This window comes from Tachypleus tridentatus, chromosome 1 (genome assembly GCF_004210375.1).
Source record: "Tachypleus tridentatus isolate NWPU-2018 chromosome 1, ASM421037v1, whole genome shotgun sequence".
In the NCBI taxonomy this organism is placed as follows: domain Eukaryota; kingdom Metazoa; phylum Arthropoda; class Merostomata; order Xiphosura; family Limulidae; genus Tachypleus; species Tachypleus tridentatus.
The window spans coordinates 30,762,269-30,782,457 of NC_134825.1; the positions used below are offsets into that span (position 1 = coordinate 30,762,269).

Genomic DNA, 20,189 nt, shown 5'->3' on the forward strand with positions numbered 1-20,189 from the left:
CACAGACTATTGGCTTTAGGAATAGTACACAGATTTGGTTTTGTGATGTAGGTTTCAATTGCATATCTAGAAAAACTGTTTTTAATTCCTAAGTGAAAATATTTCAGTGGAATTCATTATTTCTTCGAAGTTTACTTAGTCATTCTGAGATTAACTGTATGTATATGTTGAAAACAAATAATTAAGTTTGGTAATTATTGCAATCTAAATGTATGTATATGACACTTAAGTTTATATATATGACATTATTTTACAAGTATCAACATAAATGTTACATTCATTTTTAAATGCTTACAAAATATAGTCTGTTTAGTAATATTTTGTATGGATTCAAAAAGCTAAATTTTCTTACATAAAATAGTTCAAGTGCACAGGAATGTTTAAATAATTTTGATTTCTTTTGCAGGGAGCAGTATTAGCAGCTGTTTCAAGCCCCAAATGGACCAATTTTTATATTGAACCACCACTTGCTGGCCTTTCTAAGTTTGGAGTTAGTGATGAAATTACATCTGCTGGTATGAAATCTTCTAATTGTCCAATAAATAAATAAATTATTAAAAAAGAAACTATATGTTAACAGTAACTTATTATATTAACAAACATACGCATACCATTAACCTGTCCATAACCTGTAATTACTTTTTAGGTGTAGAGTACACACTTTGCATATCACATTTCAAAATGTGAGTAAAAATAATAGCTGACACTACTTAAACAATTTTAATTCAAAAATATTTTACAATCACTATTTTGTCATTTTGTACAGTTATTTAGTGTAAGAAAACTGAAACAAAATTCAAACCCTCATTTCTCAACATCTCTGAAGAATCTTGTGTAAAAGTACAATATTCTGATTTATTTTCATGGAAAGCTTCTGCCCATTACCATACTCTAGTATTATATATATATTTTTTAACAAATCATCATTCCTTGAAAATAGAATGAACTATGACTTGTTTTTCATGTGACTTCCTTTTTCTAGTTATTTTATTACAACAACTCTTCACTGCAACTCTTTTATGATGTCAAAGTATGAGGGCAGAATAATAACTAATGAAGCTCAGCTTTCAAAATACCTATATCCAACAATTAAACCCATGGTGTACGTGGTGAGGGGACCTCCCAGGGAAGGTTCTGTTCTTTCAATTTATTTCCTCTGGGATTAAAACATCCACCCACGCGTTTGTCGTGTGTGGCAACCTGTAAAGGGGAGGAGAGGATCCTGGTGGTTGAGGGGTCCAACCCTAACACCACTTTGGTCTTGAATTTTTGTAGACAGGCAGCCTTGGGGTGGCCCCTCTTGAATCAGTTGGCTGGTCCACTTGGGCTAGGGTCAACCAAGTACCAGTGTTGGATGTTTTCAACAGGTGTTTGGGACATTGTATCTGATGCTGGTGTTTGGGTATAGTGCTCATAAAACTGTGGCGTTGCTGCAGTGTCTTTGTTTGGCATTGTCATGCATCCACCCATAGGGCTCCATGGTGAGTGGGGTCAGTGGACACCGAAATAAAATAGTAAAAAAAACAGTTTATTGGTAAATGATCACATCTTGAAGATTCTGAGCAGCAATTTTCAACATACGTAACACCTGTTGTTCATCATTTTCTTATACTACATTGTCTTTCAGACAAACCTTCAGGGCAGATGTCTCCCTTTTTCATTCAGAAGGGACCAGAGGGACTTGCTGGCTCTCCAAAGTCAGTAAAGAAGCTTCTTTCTGGTGAAATATTGGTGGAAACATCCACATCTCAACACAGTGAACTCCTCTTGCATTCAAAGGCAATTGGGGATATACCTATTGAGGTTGCACCTCATGCTACTTTGAATTCATTGTATTACTTGTATTACTTAGTTTTTCTCTTACAGCTGTAGACTTGATGTAAAAATTTGATTTAATGTTATTTATGTTTTTAATTCAAAAATTAAACTTTGTTTTGTTTTATCTTAATTTCCTTTTATGAATTTTACTGATTTTACTTTAATTTTAACTTTTTACTGGATGTTTGGCACAGATAGCATTGTTGCTTTGCACCATAAAACACTGAACCAATCAACCAACATTTAAATGTGAGTTGGTAGAGCAGCTTGAAACCTGTTTACATCAATATAAATTAAATTAAATAGTTTATGGTACTTCACTCTAAATATTGTAAGTTAGCACTGTTGAGCTACACTACATTTTACACTTCAGTGCTTAAGATTTTATTAATACTCAGAGTAAATGGGCAGTTTCTAAATTTCCTTTTTAGAAACTATTTTATGTTTCCTGTAGGAGCTGTTTCAGCTGTGCTGGACAGTTTGGACAATATTCACTGCCTTACAGACTGTAGCAAACGTGAAAGAGATTTTCTGCTTTCTGTTCTGGAAGACTCCCAACTGCATGCTCTTCTTGATGTAAGTTAAACTTTGGATATTAGTAAAGCTGATACTAAATTTTTCATACGTTCCTTGATTTCCTGAGATCAGTAAACATTAACAAGTCTAATAGCTATTTTTGTGTGTATTTTGTAATAAATTACAATATTTTATTAGTAATGTTGAAATAGTGATACAAAAATTAATAGTTAATAGATTTAATAAAGAAATTTTACACTAAAAATTATTAAACTATTCTGTAATAAATATAAAAATGTTCTAAATAAATGCAAAGAAATAAAATTCAGAGAAATTACTATTACTAATTGTTTTTAGTTAAAAATAAGGCCACTTAAGAACTTGGCACTGCTTTATGTGGATGTACGCCTTGAGCTGCATATAGAAGCACAACAATCACAGTAAACTTAGTATAGATATGGTTCAATTTCATGTTAATTAGCACCTCTACCATACTGGGGGTAGGAATGCTAACATCAAGACGTAAGTTTCATCTGACTTACCCCTAAATGGTGATACCTTATTTTTTATTCTGATTTATATCTTTTTACCTTTATCTTCTTATTCTTATTTTAACCTGGGAGACCAGTTACCTTCCCACAACTGTCTGCAAACAGTGAAGGGTGATTATACATGTGGGTCATTGTGGGCTCTAGCACCCATATCTTGCTCTTCTAATTTCTAGCCTAATTGTGTCTATTGCTTATGTGAGACTAGCGAATTGGAGGTTAAGACTGATAGACAGTGTATCCCCACTACAGTGTGGGTCCTACTTCTGGAGTCACCTCCAAAATCTAGGATCCATTTTATAATCCCACATTGTGACTTGCACCCTGGGATCTTTTTTTTAAAAAATGCAGCACTTTTTTTTTTTTTTAATTTTAATGTGTTTTAGGTTTTTTTTAAATTATGGTTATAATATAATTAATCAGAGATTTGGATTTACTGTTTCTAATGCAATCCTTTCCCATGATTTTATTTACTTATTTAACTTCATTTAAATATATATATATTTAAATATATATGTGTGTGTGTGTATTGTTAATATGTTCTTTTATTGGGAAGTTCTTTTAAATTATCTGCTGAAATCAATTCAATGTCAGTTTCACATACCAATAACAAGTTAGTTTTCTAATATTTCTACGGTACTTGAATACTTGTATGCTTCCATTAGTTGTAGACCATTACAAACAACATTCAAATGTACCTAAAAAAAATACTAAGATTAACATAAAATCGACTTAGTTGTGCAAAGTATCTTAATTAACACAGTAACAAACACAAGTGCAAATACTTCACAAAAAAAACACTGGCTGATTCAAGTCTGCATCTTGAAAAACTCTACTTTACTAACCTAGGTTCAAACTTACAATAAAAACTTGATGCCAGCTTAGAACTTTATTAGCATTGTAGGCCTATCTTACCATATTACACCTTCTAGTTAGCATATAAATTACAGTATTAAAAACATAGCTTACAACAGTATGTTTTACGTCTTTCTTAAATATGTGAGTATAGTTAGGATCACCATTGACGATTGTGTGTGTATTTTTTCAGATTTTAATTTTTCAGTGTTAGTAAAATTGAATAAAATATGTAGTGATAGGTGCATATACTTCTGGTTTGAATAAAATATGTAGCGATAGGTGCATATACTTCTGGTTATGTTGTTTCAATATATGATCTACATTTAAGAATTGTGATGTTAAGATTGTAGATAATAAAACACATAGAAGTGTTTAAACTGTATACTTTTTTTGGATTACTGCATTGCACACTTGATTCTAGAATATTTCAAGTTTATGAGCAGGATTTTTCATACTTGGGGAAGTATTGGTAAAGTTTAATATAATTTATTGGACTAAGGGGGCTAAAGATTAGGTTTAGAAATCAGTTGCTGACCTTTAGAGGACACATCAAATCTTAAATGTATAGGTAGAAATAAAAGAAAATACACACGTATAATTTCAGTTAAAACACAATATTAAAGTGTTGTAGTATATTCATACAATGATTTATGTAATTAGAAGATTGCAGTAATTTTAATATATTTAAAAAACAGTGGACAGTATAGTAGTTCATAAGCTAGATAAACAGCTCTCAACTCAAACTTTTGTTGGGGTTTAGAGGAGAATTTCCATTTTATCAGGTAATACATGTTAGAGTATAAATGATAAGATTGGTTAAAAGGATATTTAAGTTGTCTGATTGTAACTTTTATGTCCACTCAGCTTATATTTACTGTTGTTGTCTTCTTTTTGGCATTAATATTTGGTTAAAATTATGTTATTTGTAAAATTCTTAAAGAAGAATAAATGGTAATTTTATTTATTTATAACTAAATTTGAAGTTTGGTCTCCATTTTCTGATTTGATGCTATCATCCACCCATCATCAGATAGTTTCCTTGCTCAGCATAGTTGGTTTATTTACAAAACGGACATTTCACTTGAGCTATTGATTAAACTTAAGAGCATGACAGTATATACACTTGGATAGAACATGTAGTGATGGTTGTGTAAATTTATTTGAGTTGTTTAAACCTGCACAGAATTGCTAGTGATAATTTTGTTTTTGGTGGATATGTGGACATAAACAAAAGGATTTGTACTGTGTGTGTTAAATGGGCAAGATGGTTTGAAGTTGTTTTATACTGTGTATTTCTGTTGTAAAGGTACACTAAGGTAAAACTCATAGCTTGTCTGTATTTATAAGTTTAAATTTTCTACATGATATGTGGGATGCACATTATATATATTGTATTATGATATATGATTGGAAATATTAAGTTTAATTTCTCTGCTGGCTATGTTGATATGGATAGAATTATCATCTTTACTTTCATTAAATTCATGAACAATCTTTTTAAAAGTGCATGTTAGTACTTTTGTTAAAGTGCATGGCTAATATTTAAATGAAATTGCAATTTGCAATTTTAATTTAAATTTTCACAATTTAAATCAAATGTTTAAATGATTTCATTTAATGAAATGAAATTAAATGAAATGGAAATTTCATTTAAATACAAATTTATTAGCCTAATATTAATAACCTTGATTGAGTTCAGGCCCATGGGTGTGGGAACTTTTGGCATTTTAGTATGATATTGTTCATGGTTTTCTGTTCTTATTTTTCAAGACTAACTGGAGATTCAAGGCTCCATCAAATAGAATTGAGACATGGACCTATGTTCTGGCATCCAGTGATACCTATGAATTTAGTGTTTTGTAACTAAGAGAAATTGTTTATGAAGCATTAACATTTTAACCTTGACATGTTTATTGAATACAGAGATGTTGAGAGTAAATAGTTTATGCCAAATTCACACAAAATATAATTTACTGAAGTGTCTATTATGCTACAACAAATTCAACACCTAGAAGTACAGAAATTACTGCCTGTATTCAGTAATTTGTGCCTCAGTTGTTTTAGTTGAGCAAACATTAACTGAAAGTTTAAAGAGATGCTATTTTGTTGTTAGAACTAGCAAATGTGTGTATTGTTGTACACATTGATCTGTATTTACAGGCATGTATAAACATAATTTGCACACTTAAATTTCATAAATTACAGTATAAACATTCTTTTGCAAATTACTTTTGAAACTCTTTTGTATTTAAGGTTAATTATTATTATTATTGACTTTATTTTTAGAGCACATTTATGTAAAAACTGCTAGTATGGGTAGAGAAGGCACTATGTAGAGGAGTGAATAATGTTTCGACCTTCTTCGGTCGTCGTCAGGTTCACAAAGAAAGAAAGAAGTAACTAACTGATAGCTGACCGCATGTTGAAACGTTGTTCGCTCCTTTACAAAGTGCTTTTACTCATACCAGCCGTTTTTTACATAATTTTCTCTACAAGTGGGTTTTCTCATCATCACAGAGAACACATATTTAGTTTACAGTCACTTGATCTTCACAAAATGAGATTATTAGATCTAAAATGCAGAAGGTGTAATGATCTGTTGTGAGTAAAATGAGTAAGACAAGACACAATGTTGAAGTCATAAGTGAGAAAATAAAACATTACTTACTAAAGTACAGGAAATTGAAGGACATAGATAATTTATTTTAGGAGAAAGAAAAATATATAAATGAGAAGAATTAAACTACAATACACATCATTAGCAAATAAACAAAATTAAACAAAGACAGACTTCCACATCAAGTCTTGGCTCTTTCTCAGTGTCAAAACTATATTTATAATAGATATTCTTCATATAGCTGACTAATCAAAACAAGACCACCAACATGTAGAAAATATCTGCTCCATGTAGTGATTTTGATGTTTAGTCTAGGCTGTCACTTCAAAATTAGAAATGGATAATGCAGATACATATAAATTTTTGTAAATTCAGCAAACAAACAAAAATTTCCTCATGCATGAAGGAGAAGTGTAGATGTGAGGATCCATGATTTTTATTTTATTGCTACAAGAAAAATGATAATGCTTTGTATTTTAGATATTTTGTTATGTAGCTAGAGCTACCATCAAATCCTAACATTTGATTAGAGTATCTAAAGAGTTGGTGGTTAATAATGTTGACTAACTGCCACCCCTCCAATCCATTGTCTTTTCCAGTCTTTGTTTATTGACCACATAATTCTTTATCTCAGGAACCCAACAATTCATGGTTAGTACTGTTGACAAGCTGCCACCCCTCTGATCCATTGGTTTTTTTTCCAATCTTTTTCATTTATTGACCACATAATTTTTTTTTTTAAATGTCAGTATCCCAGGAATTCATGGCTAGTGGTGTTGTCCAGCTGCCACCCTCTTAATACAGTTGTTTCCAAACTTTTTATTTGTGGACCACCTTTTTTTTTAAAAAATATTGATGGGACTACAAGGGAATCAATACACTATGCTACCATTTCCTTTTCATAATCATGTAATCTTTTCATAAACCACCTGAAGGGATTCAGCAGACCATAAATGGACAATTGTTGTTCTTATCTATCATTTCAAAATCAGGCTTATATAAAGATAGTTCTTGAGTAGTAGCTTTATATGAAATTAAACAAACAAAATCCTCATGTATCAAAGGTTTATTGCATCCTACTGATTACTGTGCTTGTCTGTGGAATTGAAGGTCTATGGTTTGCATTCCATGATAGATAAAATAAAATTATGCTTGGCATTTTGGGGCCTGTAGTAAGTTATGATGTATATAGTCAAATCCTACTGATTGCTTGTGGTAATCCAAGAGTTGGTGCTGTTGATTAACTGCCTTCCTTCTAGTCTATCAGTTTAAAATATTGGACAGCTAGTCATTATATAGCTTTGTGCAAACATCTGAAAGTAACTAAAATATGCATTAAAAATACCTTGTACAGATAAAAAATGTTAAATCTAAATTTCAGCTGGAATTTAAACACTAGCACATTTAGATTGCTCAAATTGAAACAGGTTTTTTAGTAATATGTGTTTTATAGAAACTTTTATAATAAAAGTGTTTTAAATTGAATAATGAACTGACAGAACAGATAGTATTATTGAGTGGTTTAAGCCATGTGTCTATGGTAGCAACGGTTGTTACTTCATAATGTTTCTATCCATCATTTCTACCACTTGCTGTTGCTGCCTATAAAGAATTTTCTTCATAGAACAGACATTTTCCAATAAATTAATTGCTTTTTGTTTTACATAATGATTGATTTTTTCCTTTTTGAAGCTAATTAATTTCATGCAAAACCTGAATACTTGAGTTAATTTCAAATTTACTCAAGGGACCCATTCATCATTTGGTTAATACTGTTCTTGTACTAAGTCATTTTGGACTATGAATAATATATTCGATTTTGAGTTTCCTCCAGTTTTCTGTGTAATTTTGTGCTTAGGCATGAAAATATAATTATAACAAGTGTTTTAACTCTTTGAAATGGTACTGAGTTTCTTTTTTCTAAATAATAATAACAAAAGTAATTCTGTCTGTTGTCGGTGTTAACTATGTAATGAGCTTTTAATGATTATTGCTTGAATAAATTAGCAAGAAATTCAGTCAAATAGTAGCTAATATTTTGTGATGTTACTTGTATGTACACCATGTTAAATACTATAACTATATTATTAATTTTTACTAGATAGATTACATTTTAAAAGCCATGTATAATGTGTAGATGTGGCCTGTATTTAACCAGGTAATAACCAAGAGACCTTTACATGTTGGTGACATTCTGGAACATGGTGGTTTGAGGTTTAAATTTAAGATGTATTTAAATAAATGCTCCCCCCCTGCTAGTACAGTGGTATGTCTACGGATTTACAACGCAAAATCAGGGGTTTGATTCCCCTCGGTGGGCTCAGCAGATAGCCCGATGTGGCTTTGCTTTTAGAAAAAACAAACACATTTAAATAAATATTAATATTTTCCAACACTTAAGGAATTAGCTTCATGTGTATTAGTAAATTACTGAGTAGCCCTCTGATATTAATAAAAATGTTGGATGTTGTAGTGAGGAAAGAATGTCTTGAAGAAATTAATAGAACAGCAATAAGAAGGATCAACACAATAATTGGAAAGGAAGGTTTATAGAAGGGAATAAAGAGTAACTAACTGGATTTTCTGAGATTTAAAGGCAGGATATGGGGATCTGTGTGATTCTTCAGTAATCAAGAATAAAATTGTGGATTAATTTGATTATCCTGAAACAAGACACCGAGATGAACTTAGCTCTCTGAAATTTGTATAAAAATTTAACTTACTGTTAAAACATAATGATTATAATTGAAAAATATACTTTTTTTAACGTTCACAAAAATTGATGTATTGAAATTGTAATTATTAGTTTTAATAATATTTGTTCTAAATGGAAGTTTGTGTTTGGCATGTTATATTTTACATGTGTTAATTGATTGAATAGTCAAATTCAATTATATTGTATAACATTTATCTGGAGTAGTATGTTTGCACTTGACATACTGTTACGTATTTCCTTATTGATTAAGCTCTTACAGCTAAGTTACAGGTTTAACATTTTTAGTACGGTGCGCAGGTGTAAATATGTTACTGAGAGAATTAATTATCAGCTGAGAATAGAGAAACTTGTAATTAACTTGAACAATGTGAATTTTAAGCTAGTCAAGAACTGACATAACCAGACTTCATATTGCAATATATTTTATTTACTTGTCAAATACAGCTTCTCATTTTCTCTGTGGTCAAGAGGAACCCTTAATTGTTTGTATACATTTCCCCCATTTTCTTCTTCAGGGTTACTGGCTATTGAGCCAGATAATACTCCAGAACTCTTTTATTAAGACGGCTATTGAGCCAGGTAATACTCCAGAACTCTTTTATTAAGACGGCTATTGAGCCAGGTAATACTCCAGAACTCTTTTATTAAGACGGCTATTGAGCCAGGTAATACTCCAGAACTCTTTTATTAAGACGGCTATTGAGCCAGGTAATACTCCAGAACTCTTTTATTATAACGGATATTGAGCCAGGTAATACTCCAGAACTCTTTTATTATAACGGATATTGAGCCAGGTAATACTCCAGAACTTTCTATTAAAACATAAGACAGTATTTTAACATTGCTATACATAAGCTTTTTTTTTAATTAGCAGCATATTAGAGCAGGGTTCTGGTCCCTTACTCACGAGAGTTTGTCAATACGCATGAGATTGGACACCCCCTTCCCGGATACCGAATATATGCCCCCCCCCCCCAGTAAATAGCATGCAGTTTGCACACAGCCGTTCACGATCAACTTGAAAAAAGGTTTTATCAGTGACAATAAAAAGCACGAACTGAAGACACGTGAAAGTATCACATGATTAACCCATTCACCTTGGGTAAGACGAAGTGTGCGCGTGTGTACAAGATTCAGTTACATTCAAATTGTAATCAAACTACTTTATTATCAACGTTTATTGTCATGTATTATAACTTATTTCCGACGAGTCTCCCGTTTATTATGTTACGTATGTAAACGTAGTACTATTTTAAATTACCGGAAACTTTAATTTAGAAATTAATTAAGTATTAATATGTATCAAATTTATGGAATTTGCCAACAAGACTGGTACACACAATTTTCTTTTTTAACACAAATATATTTTAATATACAACAAAAATACAATTTATAATAACCTTTATTACTAGTTATTACAAATGATGGTTTATATGCAAGAGTTTTACCAACGATACTGGGTCTTATATCAGATCTAGAACTGAATATTTTATCGACGATCCAGGTCCACTATGAGCCAATTAATTCTGAGTTTAAATTGTTGAACCTCGCTTACGCTAAAGTTGTCTTTTTATGGTGAGCCTCACACCGCTGACTTTTTACGATAAAGATATTTAATGTCCTTGTAGAAATAATAGTGTTCGAAATCTATAAACGTTCGTGGTCAAATTATGTAGTTTTCCGATTAACAGGCGTTAATCACAAATATAGCTTCCAGGGCCTATATGTATAGCGCAGTGATTGTAATCTTAATAATAATAATCTTCCATTGTCTCTCGACGAACTGCTTTTATACGAATCAAGCGAGTTTCTCGAAGTTTCAACAATGTTCTAGTGTGTTATTGCAAAACTAGTATTATTGATTCTTACTCTCAAGAATCTTCAACAAATTTTGAAAACATGTAATTTGCGCAATACACGGTTAACAATATACGTCACAGCAAAAAGAAAACGACATTGAAACAAGCGGAGGTATTAAAATAAATGTATAACGGTAAATTCGTTACAATATTAATAAACTGGGCATCAAAACGTAAATAATAAAGTTTAGTAGTGTCTGAGTTTTAAGTCCTTGATTTTATAAGGAAATATTTTTTAAAAATTATCAATTTCCCCTGGTATGAGAACTGGGACGTTTATTATGGATATTTTGTCTAATGTTTTTAACACCCCACCCCCCAGAAGTACGAAGTGTAGTGTAGTGTAAATTATTTATTGTTTTCATCGTTTAGGCAAAGCATCATTTACATAACCTTCAATCTTATTTGGTTAGAGCAATAAAATAAAAATACGGGCCCCACTTGCCATGCTCAGCTGGCACATTCTTTAAGAATCTGCCAATAATTCTGTATAACACTTAAGTCTATATTATTTATAACCAGTAGAAAGCCTTTTTTTGTTGTTGTTGTCGAATAATATATAACGTTGTTGTCCGTACAAAGAATTGTTTATTTTACTTCCAGTTCAAACTTTATTCCCACGGGAAACATATTGATGAACTTAGCTGAAATTTTAACGGCGTTTATCGCACAGTAATAAAGCCAGAAAGTGATGATAGTTATGGAAGGTAGTTTTTTTCTTTGTATATTATTATGTTTTATTCATTGGTGCATTATATAGTTAAATATAAATTAATTAACGGGGTAGTCAATTAGTAACAATTAAGAAAAATATAGTTGAGTTTCAACTACAGTCGAAAGCAAAAGAAAAAAGACCCAGCTAACTATTTCTTGTTTTTCATGTGTACTCTTTATTTATTGTTATAAGAGTAACTAAAATATAAAATTTGGAAACGTTTTATGTTACCTAAAGTAAAATATGTAATAATACTAATATTAAGAATTTTTTGTGAGATATGCTCGCGAGCAGTCCATGCACAATGTAATTGGACACTGTAATGTGACCAACACGTTCGCCGCTTTATTTGTAGTTATAGGGCGCCATAGCAGTTAGAGATAGTAAAATGGACAATAAAACAATAAAATTCGAGTATTAATAGATCTATACTGTTACAAGTTTAAAGTAACTGAAAATAAACGTATGTTATTATATGTTAAAATTTGCAGTCATTTCACAAATAAAATAGGAGAAATTTGTTTCCCAATTTTTATGGTGGTTACGAGGTCGGTAAAATTAACCATTCTCCAATAGAGTTAAGGTACAGAAAAATAAATATTTTATGGGAAAATCATTTGATATTTATTTAGAAGGTTTTAGGGGTTATACAAATAATATTTAGAAACTTTCTAATGGAAAATATTCTTAATATTCTCAGGAGAATTAATTTGCATTTATAAATGAAAACAACTTGGTGTGAATTGGAAATAATGTTTTTCATTGAACATTTACGTGCTTTATTTCACTTGAAGAAAGTAAATATGTAATGCACATTAGAAATAAAGTTTTTATGGTTCTTTTTTCACTCTTTATAGTTTATTAATTTCTACATATGGATTCTTGAAAATTAGTTTGGGGCATTTAAAAATCTCACTTGGACTCTTGAAAAACAACAAGTCAGAATCCTTGATCCCTTATTGTGTGGCCGTAATGAGAACCTTGTTAGAGTACGTGATGTGCGTTTTTTTCTTCACGTGTAGTATTTGCTTGTATTTTTAAGTGTCATGAGCGTGGCTAAAAACACAAAAATGATTGAACAGTCGTCTAAATGGTGATGTCGCTAATTGCCTAATTATATCAATTTTCAGTCGTGGTATAGCGGATTATAGAATGATATTCTTTAGAATATTCTTTTATTTTCAAATACAGACTTTAACTCATAGCTCCCTCATCTGTTGGCCTATTTAAGAACTAATTACAGTTTTGATTCAGGAGGTTAAACCCTTTCGCCACGTCAGAGGTCTCGGAAATTTACCCTTTTTTGACCAAAAAAAAATCCATTTGAAGTTAGACTGGTAGAGATCCTTATGAGTAATAAAATTGAATCGTGAAATGCGCGCCCCACGCTTAGTATTGCTTACACACAAAAATATAGATAATGAAACGGTGGGGGAACCTCTGAGATTAATTTTCTCCAATCCTGTCTAAAAGTTTTTCAAGTTACGCGGCTATTGAGGATTTCCTATTGTTTCTGTAAGTACATATACTAGTTTATTTTTTTATTCGTGTATTTTTTGTTTGTTTCTGCATCTATATGAACTGCGCTACTGATTTATTTGCAGACAATCATAATTTGATCGAGAAAATAAAACGACGGTGTAAACAAATTTCAGTGCAGGACGTTTTGTAACTTGTGTGACTTATGCTTTAAAACAGGGTAAGTACGTTTACAAAAGTGACTTAAAGTCACAATAATCATACAAGAACGTAGCTTCAGACTTTCTACCTGCAAAATTTGTATTAGAGATGCTTTGGCTAAAAGAAAAAATATACTTAGAATATACTTTCTAAAGTTCCTAAACTTAAGACCCCATCAACAGTAATGCCTGTAAAATAAAGCATACAAATTTCTTGTCTCATTGGTATTGGTTACATAAAAAAAAAGCTTCTCAAAATGATTCTATTACAAGGTAATGCCCGGCATGGCCAAGCGTGTTAAGGCGTGCGACTCGTAATCTGAGGGTCGCGGGTTCGCATCCCCATCGCGCCAAACATGCTAGCCCTTTCAGCTGTGGGGGCGTTATAATGTGACGGTCAATCCCACTATTCGTTGGTAAAAGAGTAGCCCAAGAGTTGGCGGTGGGTGGTGATGACTAGTTGCCTTCCCTCTAGTCTTACACTGCTAAATTAGGGACGCTAGAACAGATAGCCCTCGAGTAGCTTTGTGCGAAAAACAAGAAACAAGCAGTCATGAGCCTTCTTAACGAGCAGGACATGTTTGCTATGTTCTGGAGTCGCATCCAGTTGCAGTTAGACATTGACTGTGATGTGGCATCTTCCAGTGACGACATTTAAGGACACCACGATCATTAGGATGTGTCTGCAGACATTCCGAAGATGCAGTGAGAACCCCTCTTAAAAATTAATGTGTCACCAAATCAGTTGCAGAGATGTTGCTGAAGTTAACATGTTTCTGTTTAAGAAACCAACCAGTGACTACTTAACTTTATTTTTTTCAGACACTTGATAAAAATTGTCGATTTGGAATAGAATGTCTTGTGCTGTATAGGCAATCTAGTGTTCAGCGCCCTAGATCTTTAACGTAGTTGTTGATTTGTTGCGTTTCACATTCATCCATTTAGTGAACTGAGTGATCCACAGGGCAAAGTTTAAGTATCAAAATGGGAGTCCTGTGATACGTTAGTCTATTGTACACAAAATGTAAATTCTGCCTGGAAAGGCTTTTCTGAGAACATCAGTCGATCGTGGTAGCTTTTCCATACTACACGGAACTAAAGTTTGTAGGCAGTTAAACTCTTCAGTGATAAGTTTATTTTTTGTTTTAGAATTTTAATGCGAAGTTACACAAATGGGCATATGTGCAGAGTCATGCCTAGTTTTGAAATGATGGACTAGAGAGAAAACAGTAGCACTCAGTGCCAGCTCTTTGGCTGCTCTTGTTGGATTATACAATTTTGTTTTTTTTCGGCAATGGGCCATGGAATTCCAAGTTTTGCAGTTTAAGTGAGGTAAACATTGGGTTATTTCTACACTTTGATAAATTAATGAAGGGACTATCGAAGAAATATGTGTGTCTCCCACGACTACCACTAGGACGCTACCCGTTATAGAGTTTATTTCTTAACTTTTAAAAATTGTTTTCCCTTTTCTTCTGTTGTTTTAATTTTTGTTTGCAAATATTATCTGGATTTAAAACTTAATGCATGTGGTCATTGTGAGTAAAGGGCTTGGCTCCCTATCTTAGTATTGTTTTGTTTTGGTTTTTTTTAAAGTAATGTTGTGATATTTGTTTTTCGCATTAAATAGCTCTGGTTAGTGTTGCATTATCGTGTCGTGTAAATCGTTACGTTTTGTTTAGCATCTTAACTTCAGTTATATCTTTTATTTTCCTTCTTTGTGTCGTCTGTTAATCGGTCGTATTTGTGCTATCGTTTACCCTACTCTATTGAAACTCATCGTGTGTAATGAATACATCTCAGTTTTTCACAATAAATACTCATACTAGTAGATGCGTTACTATACGTATGTCGTGTTAGTCGAATTAAAATATTGTAAAGTAGTTCTTATGTCAACCGGACGAAATTGCTGAACAAAGATGTCGCTTTATTGTATGAAGTGTTTCGTTAATTTGTATCTTGTATCTAACATATTTGCTTCCACTCCTGATATAAAAAGACAAGACTTTGACACTTTAGATCCATGTAATGAAAACTACGAAGTGTTGTAGGAAGCGTGGTATAAAAATTAAACTGTGTCATTGATGAGAATTACCTGTGTGTGAAATATTAAATCTGAGTAGAAATACTTAAAAAAAATTCCTTCGAAACTCGGATGCTAAATTATAAAAGTTGTAAAAAGAACAAAATAAACGGTGTTTATTACAGAAAAAAAAGGTGGTATTCTTTTTATTTTTAAATAAGCAACTGGAATAGAAGTAACGAAAGTTTTTTTTTAAGATAATTATAAATTTGTTTAAAATGTAGGCTTAACAAGAGTTACGTTAATTTATTTTGCCCCATTAGATATGGAGTTTTGCAGATATAAATAAAATTATTATATGAGAGGCAGAAATACCTGAATTCACAGTAACTAAGTGAAAAATTTGAAACCATATATTAAAATATATTTTTTTACTTCAGGAATACTTATTATAAATTATGGAATGTGAATATGTTAGTCGCTATTTGGTTCATTAACTTAATATTGCTTGATTTTCTTCTTGTATATAGTTTATTATAGGAATGACGTATTCAAGATTAATGGAGAATAATACTAGTAGCTTCAAGAAGTAATATACTCAGAATAATAAATACGTCAAAATAAGTATTGGAAACTATATATATATATATGTGTGTGTGTGTGTGTTATTTATAGTGGAAACTTGTGTTTATTTTTGCATTTGGACACGTTTCATTAACATGTATATTATAATATATTTTTAAGTTTATAGATATGTTCTGGTATGTAGTGGAATATGTTATTGTATGGTGGAAACCATATAAGGTAACCTCCTCCTCTCCTCACGTATGTGTTAGCCAAACAAGCTAACGGATCTAGAATAATTTTACCAGATTTGTCTGGTTTTTATTTATTTTCATACTGTTATGATAACAAGGAATTAACTTTTAAAACATTAAGACTGCAGATTTCCTTTCACGTTTCTTTTTTTTCTTTTGGGGAAAAAGAAAACACCTGGGTGATTGATATACCTTTCTTCTGGGCTAGAAGACATCTGAATGACTAGTATGCCTTTCTTCTGGGCTAGGAGACATCTGAATGACTAGTATGCCTTTCTTTTGGGGTAGAAGACACCTGGGTGACTACTATGCCTTTCTTCTGGGGTAGAAGACACCTGGGTGACTTGTATGCCTTTCTTCTGGGGTAGAAGACACCTGGGTGACTAGTATGCCTTTCTTCTGGGGTAGAAGACACCTGGGTGACTTGTATGCCTTTCTTCTGGGGTAGAAGACACCTGGGTGACTAGTATGCCTTTCTTCTGGGGTAGAAGACACCTGGGTGACAAGTATACCTTTCTTCTGGGGTAGAAGACACCTGGGTGACAAGTATACCTTTCTTCTGGGGTATTTGTTTTCACTGTAGGAAAATAAAAATGAATACACACGCTAAAGGCAACAGTGCTTCAACTCGTATTTTTATCCAGATTCCAGATTATAAGCAGATTGATATCAAGTTTATGTTGGGCACAGTATGGCCAAGTGGTTAAGGCACTCAACGCGTAATCCGAGGGTTGCAGATTCGATTCCCTGTCACACCAAACATGCTCTTTCAGCCGTGGGAGCGTTATAATGTGATGGTCAATCCACTCTTCGTTGGTAAAAGAGTAGCTCAAGAGTTGGCGGTGGGTGGTGATGACTAGCTGCCTTCAGTCTAGTTTTACACTATTAAATTAGGGACGGCTAGCGCAGATAGGTCTCGAGTAACTATGTGCGAAATTAAAAACAAACTAAACCAAATCTGTTTATGTTTGAATTGATTAACGTAAACTACCAACAAACTAATGTATGTTTTTCGTTGGTTCATGTTTCTGTTGAAATTACACGCAGAATTTACATTGTGATATATCATTAAGTTCTTTCTGGACAGATTGACCAATCAGTGTATTTACCTTTGTATTGAAGCGACGTACACTACTATTTTAAGTCTAGTAAGCAGCTGTGTGTAGAAATAGATTTGTTTGTATAATCATATCTTTATTCTTTACAAATACACTATGAACTCAAAATACAAGTTCAGTAACGACATGAAATTGACCAAAGTTGAAATTGACGTTCTGAAACGACCCTAGTGAACGTTTCAAGAACTTGTTCAGACGAATGTTTTATAGTGATATTAACACCACAATATCCCCTCTTTCTCGAATAAAGATAATTAGGAGTTTCTTATGTTTCTGGTAGCGTTAAACGACTTTGTTCGTGTATTAAGGATTTTTATTATAAACGCGTAAATACTTTTTGTGAAGTCCTTTAAATGGCCAAATTGTTAGGGCGCTTGACTCGTTATCTGAGGGTCACGGGTTCAAATCCCTGTCGCACCAAACATGTTCGCCCTTTCAGCCGTGAAGCCGTTATAATATGACAGTCAATTGCACTGTTTGTTGCTGAAAGAGTAACCTAAGAGCTGCTGGTGGGTGGTGGTGACTAACTGCCTTCCATCTAGTGTAACACCACTAAATTAGGGATAGCTAGCGCAGATAGTCCTCGTGTAGCTTTGCGCGAAATTCAAAACAAACAAATAAGATACTGCTTATTTTTTGTTTTGACCTCATGAAGGTAGGTTGTTTGTGAAATATCATATATTCCTAGAGGAAACGTTAAGAACTTTGATCATCCATAAAGACAGTCAAATTTTGACTTTGTTAAAAAACAAACAACTATTTTTGTTGGAAATTATTGTAAGTCAGCTCAGGAGAAATTCAGATTAAGTCTTGTATGTTTTTGTTGTGTTTTTAACTTTTTGAACTGTTAAAATGTAAATGTCTTCTCACACATGTAATCCCTCTCGTACCAGCGCAGTTCCCGGTGTGCCGTTAGCCGTGAAGCACGTGTCTGATCAAAGGATCGTTTGGCGCTAAGCGGCCACTTGGCCCATTAAGTCTGCGCTGCCTTTCCGAGTTTAGAGAGGAAAGTAGTGGTGTTGGCCACCCATAGATATGGTAGAGAGGTAATGCTGGATGCGCAAATTTTTATCATCAGAATGGATCTCCAGTAGCTGCCAAGTCATGGTTATGAATTTATTTTCATGTAATGTGTTTTCAGGCATGTATATATAGTATGTGTCAACCTTATCACATGGGAGTGATACGTCTTTGTTGGACATTTTGAGACTGAGATTTCAAGGGACCATGTATTTTCTCTATAGTATGGTAAAACAGTGGTCTGTTAAAGAGACTTCCAAGTCTAAACAAAAGGCAAGTGTTTTGTTTGTCTTAGATGTTCAGCACTCAAATTCTTTTTTCCGAGTCTACCAACGTCCTCACAGTGATAACTGAAAATAAGGTGCGAAATTTCTGTGGTTTCAATAATGCATTTTCATTACGATGAATGAGAAGCGAATGAACAGTAAAAGAAAACTGCATTAAATAAATTAACTTTAGTAATTCGGTTATTGATATTTGTTAATAATTTATATTGGTGAATTGGAGTCCAACGTTACTTATGTGCAAGTGTTGTGACAGTTGGAATGAGAAAATGATCACAAATTACTATGAAAAGATTTGTCGTTTAATTATTGTGATTGTTAGTCTGTATTATTACCTAAATCTAATTATTAGATATTTTTTATTGCTAGATATAAATTACTTTATGTTCTATATTGCTGCAGCAACTTTGTTATTGTCTTTAGGGGGAGGTCTTGATGTGGTCAAGATTCGAACATGTTAGATGAACTTTGCTGTCCACTTTCACCATTCCAGTCAAAACATTTCAATGATGTCAAGAGGAGTGTCTAGATTTTGTTGACTTCTTTGCTAGGTTGACTGAGTATGTTATCTGATGTTTGGATATAGGTTCTTTTTTTTGCCTTGTATGTGTTTAATACCACGTTATTTTAGTATCATTCCATTTTATTGTGTGACCCTGTCTGAAGTGATGGGCTATAGCAGATGTATTGTTATTACAGAATTATATATGTGTGTTTTACAATCCTGAATTTGAATTTTTGTCGTTTTTTTACTTCTCCAACTTATTGGAACTTTATAGGAAATTCTGTAGATGGTGCTTTTGTTCTCTATGTCCCACAATAGGACAGCGATAAGTCTGTAGACTTACAACGCTGAAATCCAATTTTCGATTCCCCATGGTGAGCACATCTCACTGTGTCTTGGCCCAGCATGGCCAGGTGAGTTAAGGCGTTCGACTCGTAATCTTAGGGTAGCGGGTTCGAATCCCGGTCGCACTAAACATGCTCGCCCTTTCAGACGTGGGGGCGTTATAATGTGACAGTCCACCCCACTATTCGTTGGTAAAAGAGTAGCCCAAGAGTTGGCGGTGGATAGTAATGACTAGCTGCCTTCCCTCTGTTCTTACACTGCTAAATTAGGACGGCTAGCACAGATAGCCCTCGAGTAACTTTGTGCGAAATTCAAAAACAAACAAATACTGTGTCTTTGCTCTCAAACATATAACACTTTCTTCATTGGGGTTTAGATGCTTTGGTGCTTACTAATTACAATTATATTGTGTACTGTTCTAATTTTATACTGTTTGCATCTCTTCTTTATATTTTATATGAGTTTTATTATAAAGGAAGTAATGGCTGTTACATTTTCTCCCTGTTAGCGTTTATCTTTACTTTTTTCATAGGTTCTTAGAGTGTATTTTCAAGGAGGATTTTTGTGACGTCTCTTCGTTTTAATATTGTTTTCTTTCTTCTTTATTGTATCTTCTCTATTAGAAATAACGTTCCTTATGGATTCTAAGCAGTCTATAATGCCCAGTAAACGAGAAGACCCAGGTTCGAATCTCAGCACTTATCACCACAAACAGTCCTCAGTACTCTTCTACAGATGGCAGCAGATCAG

The 20,189-nt window shown here is 32.9% G+C and overlaps 1 protein-coding gene across 3 annotated transcripts in view; it reads left to right on the forward strand.

Annotated features, from left to right (window-relative positions):
- LOC143245133 (peripheral plasma membrane protein CASK-like) overlaps positions 1 to 20,189 on the forward strand; it is a 184,682-nt gene that overhangs the window by 70,143 nt on the left and 94,350 nt on the right. For all 3 annotated transcript variants that reach the window (XM_076491078.1, XM_076491071.1, XM_076491088.1), the window contains 2 exons: positions 407 to 515; positions 2,273 to 2,394. In XM_076491078.1, the coding sequence (XP_076347193.1) occupies positions 407 to 515; positions 2,273 to 2,394 (231 nt within the window). The remainder of the gene's footprint in view (positions 1 to 406; positions 516 to 2,272; positions 2,395 to 20,189) is intronic.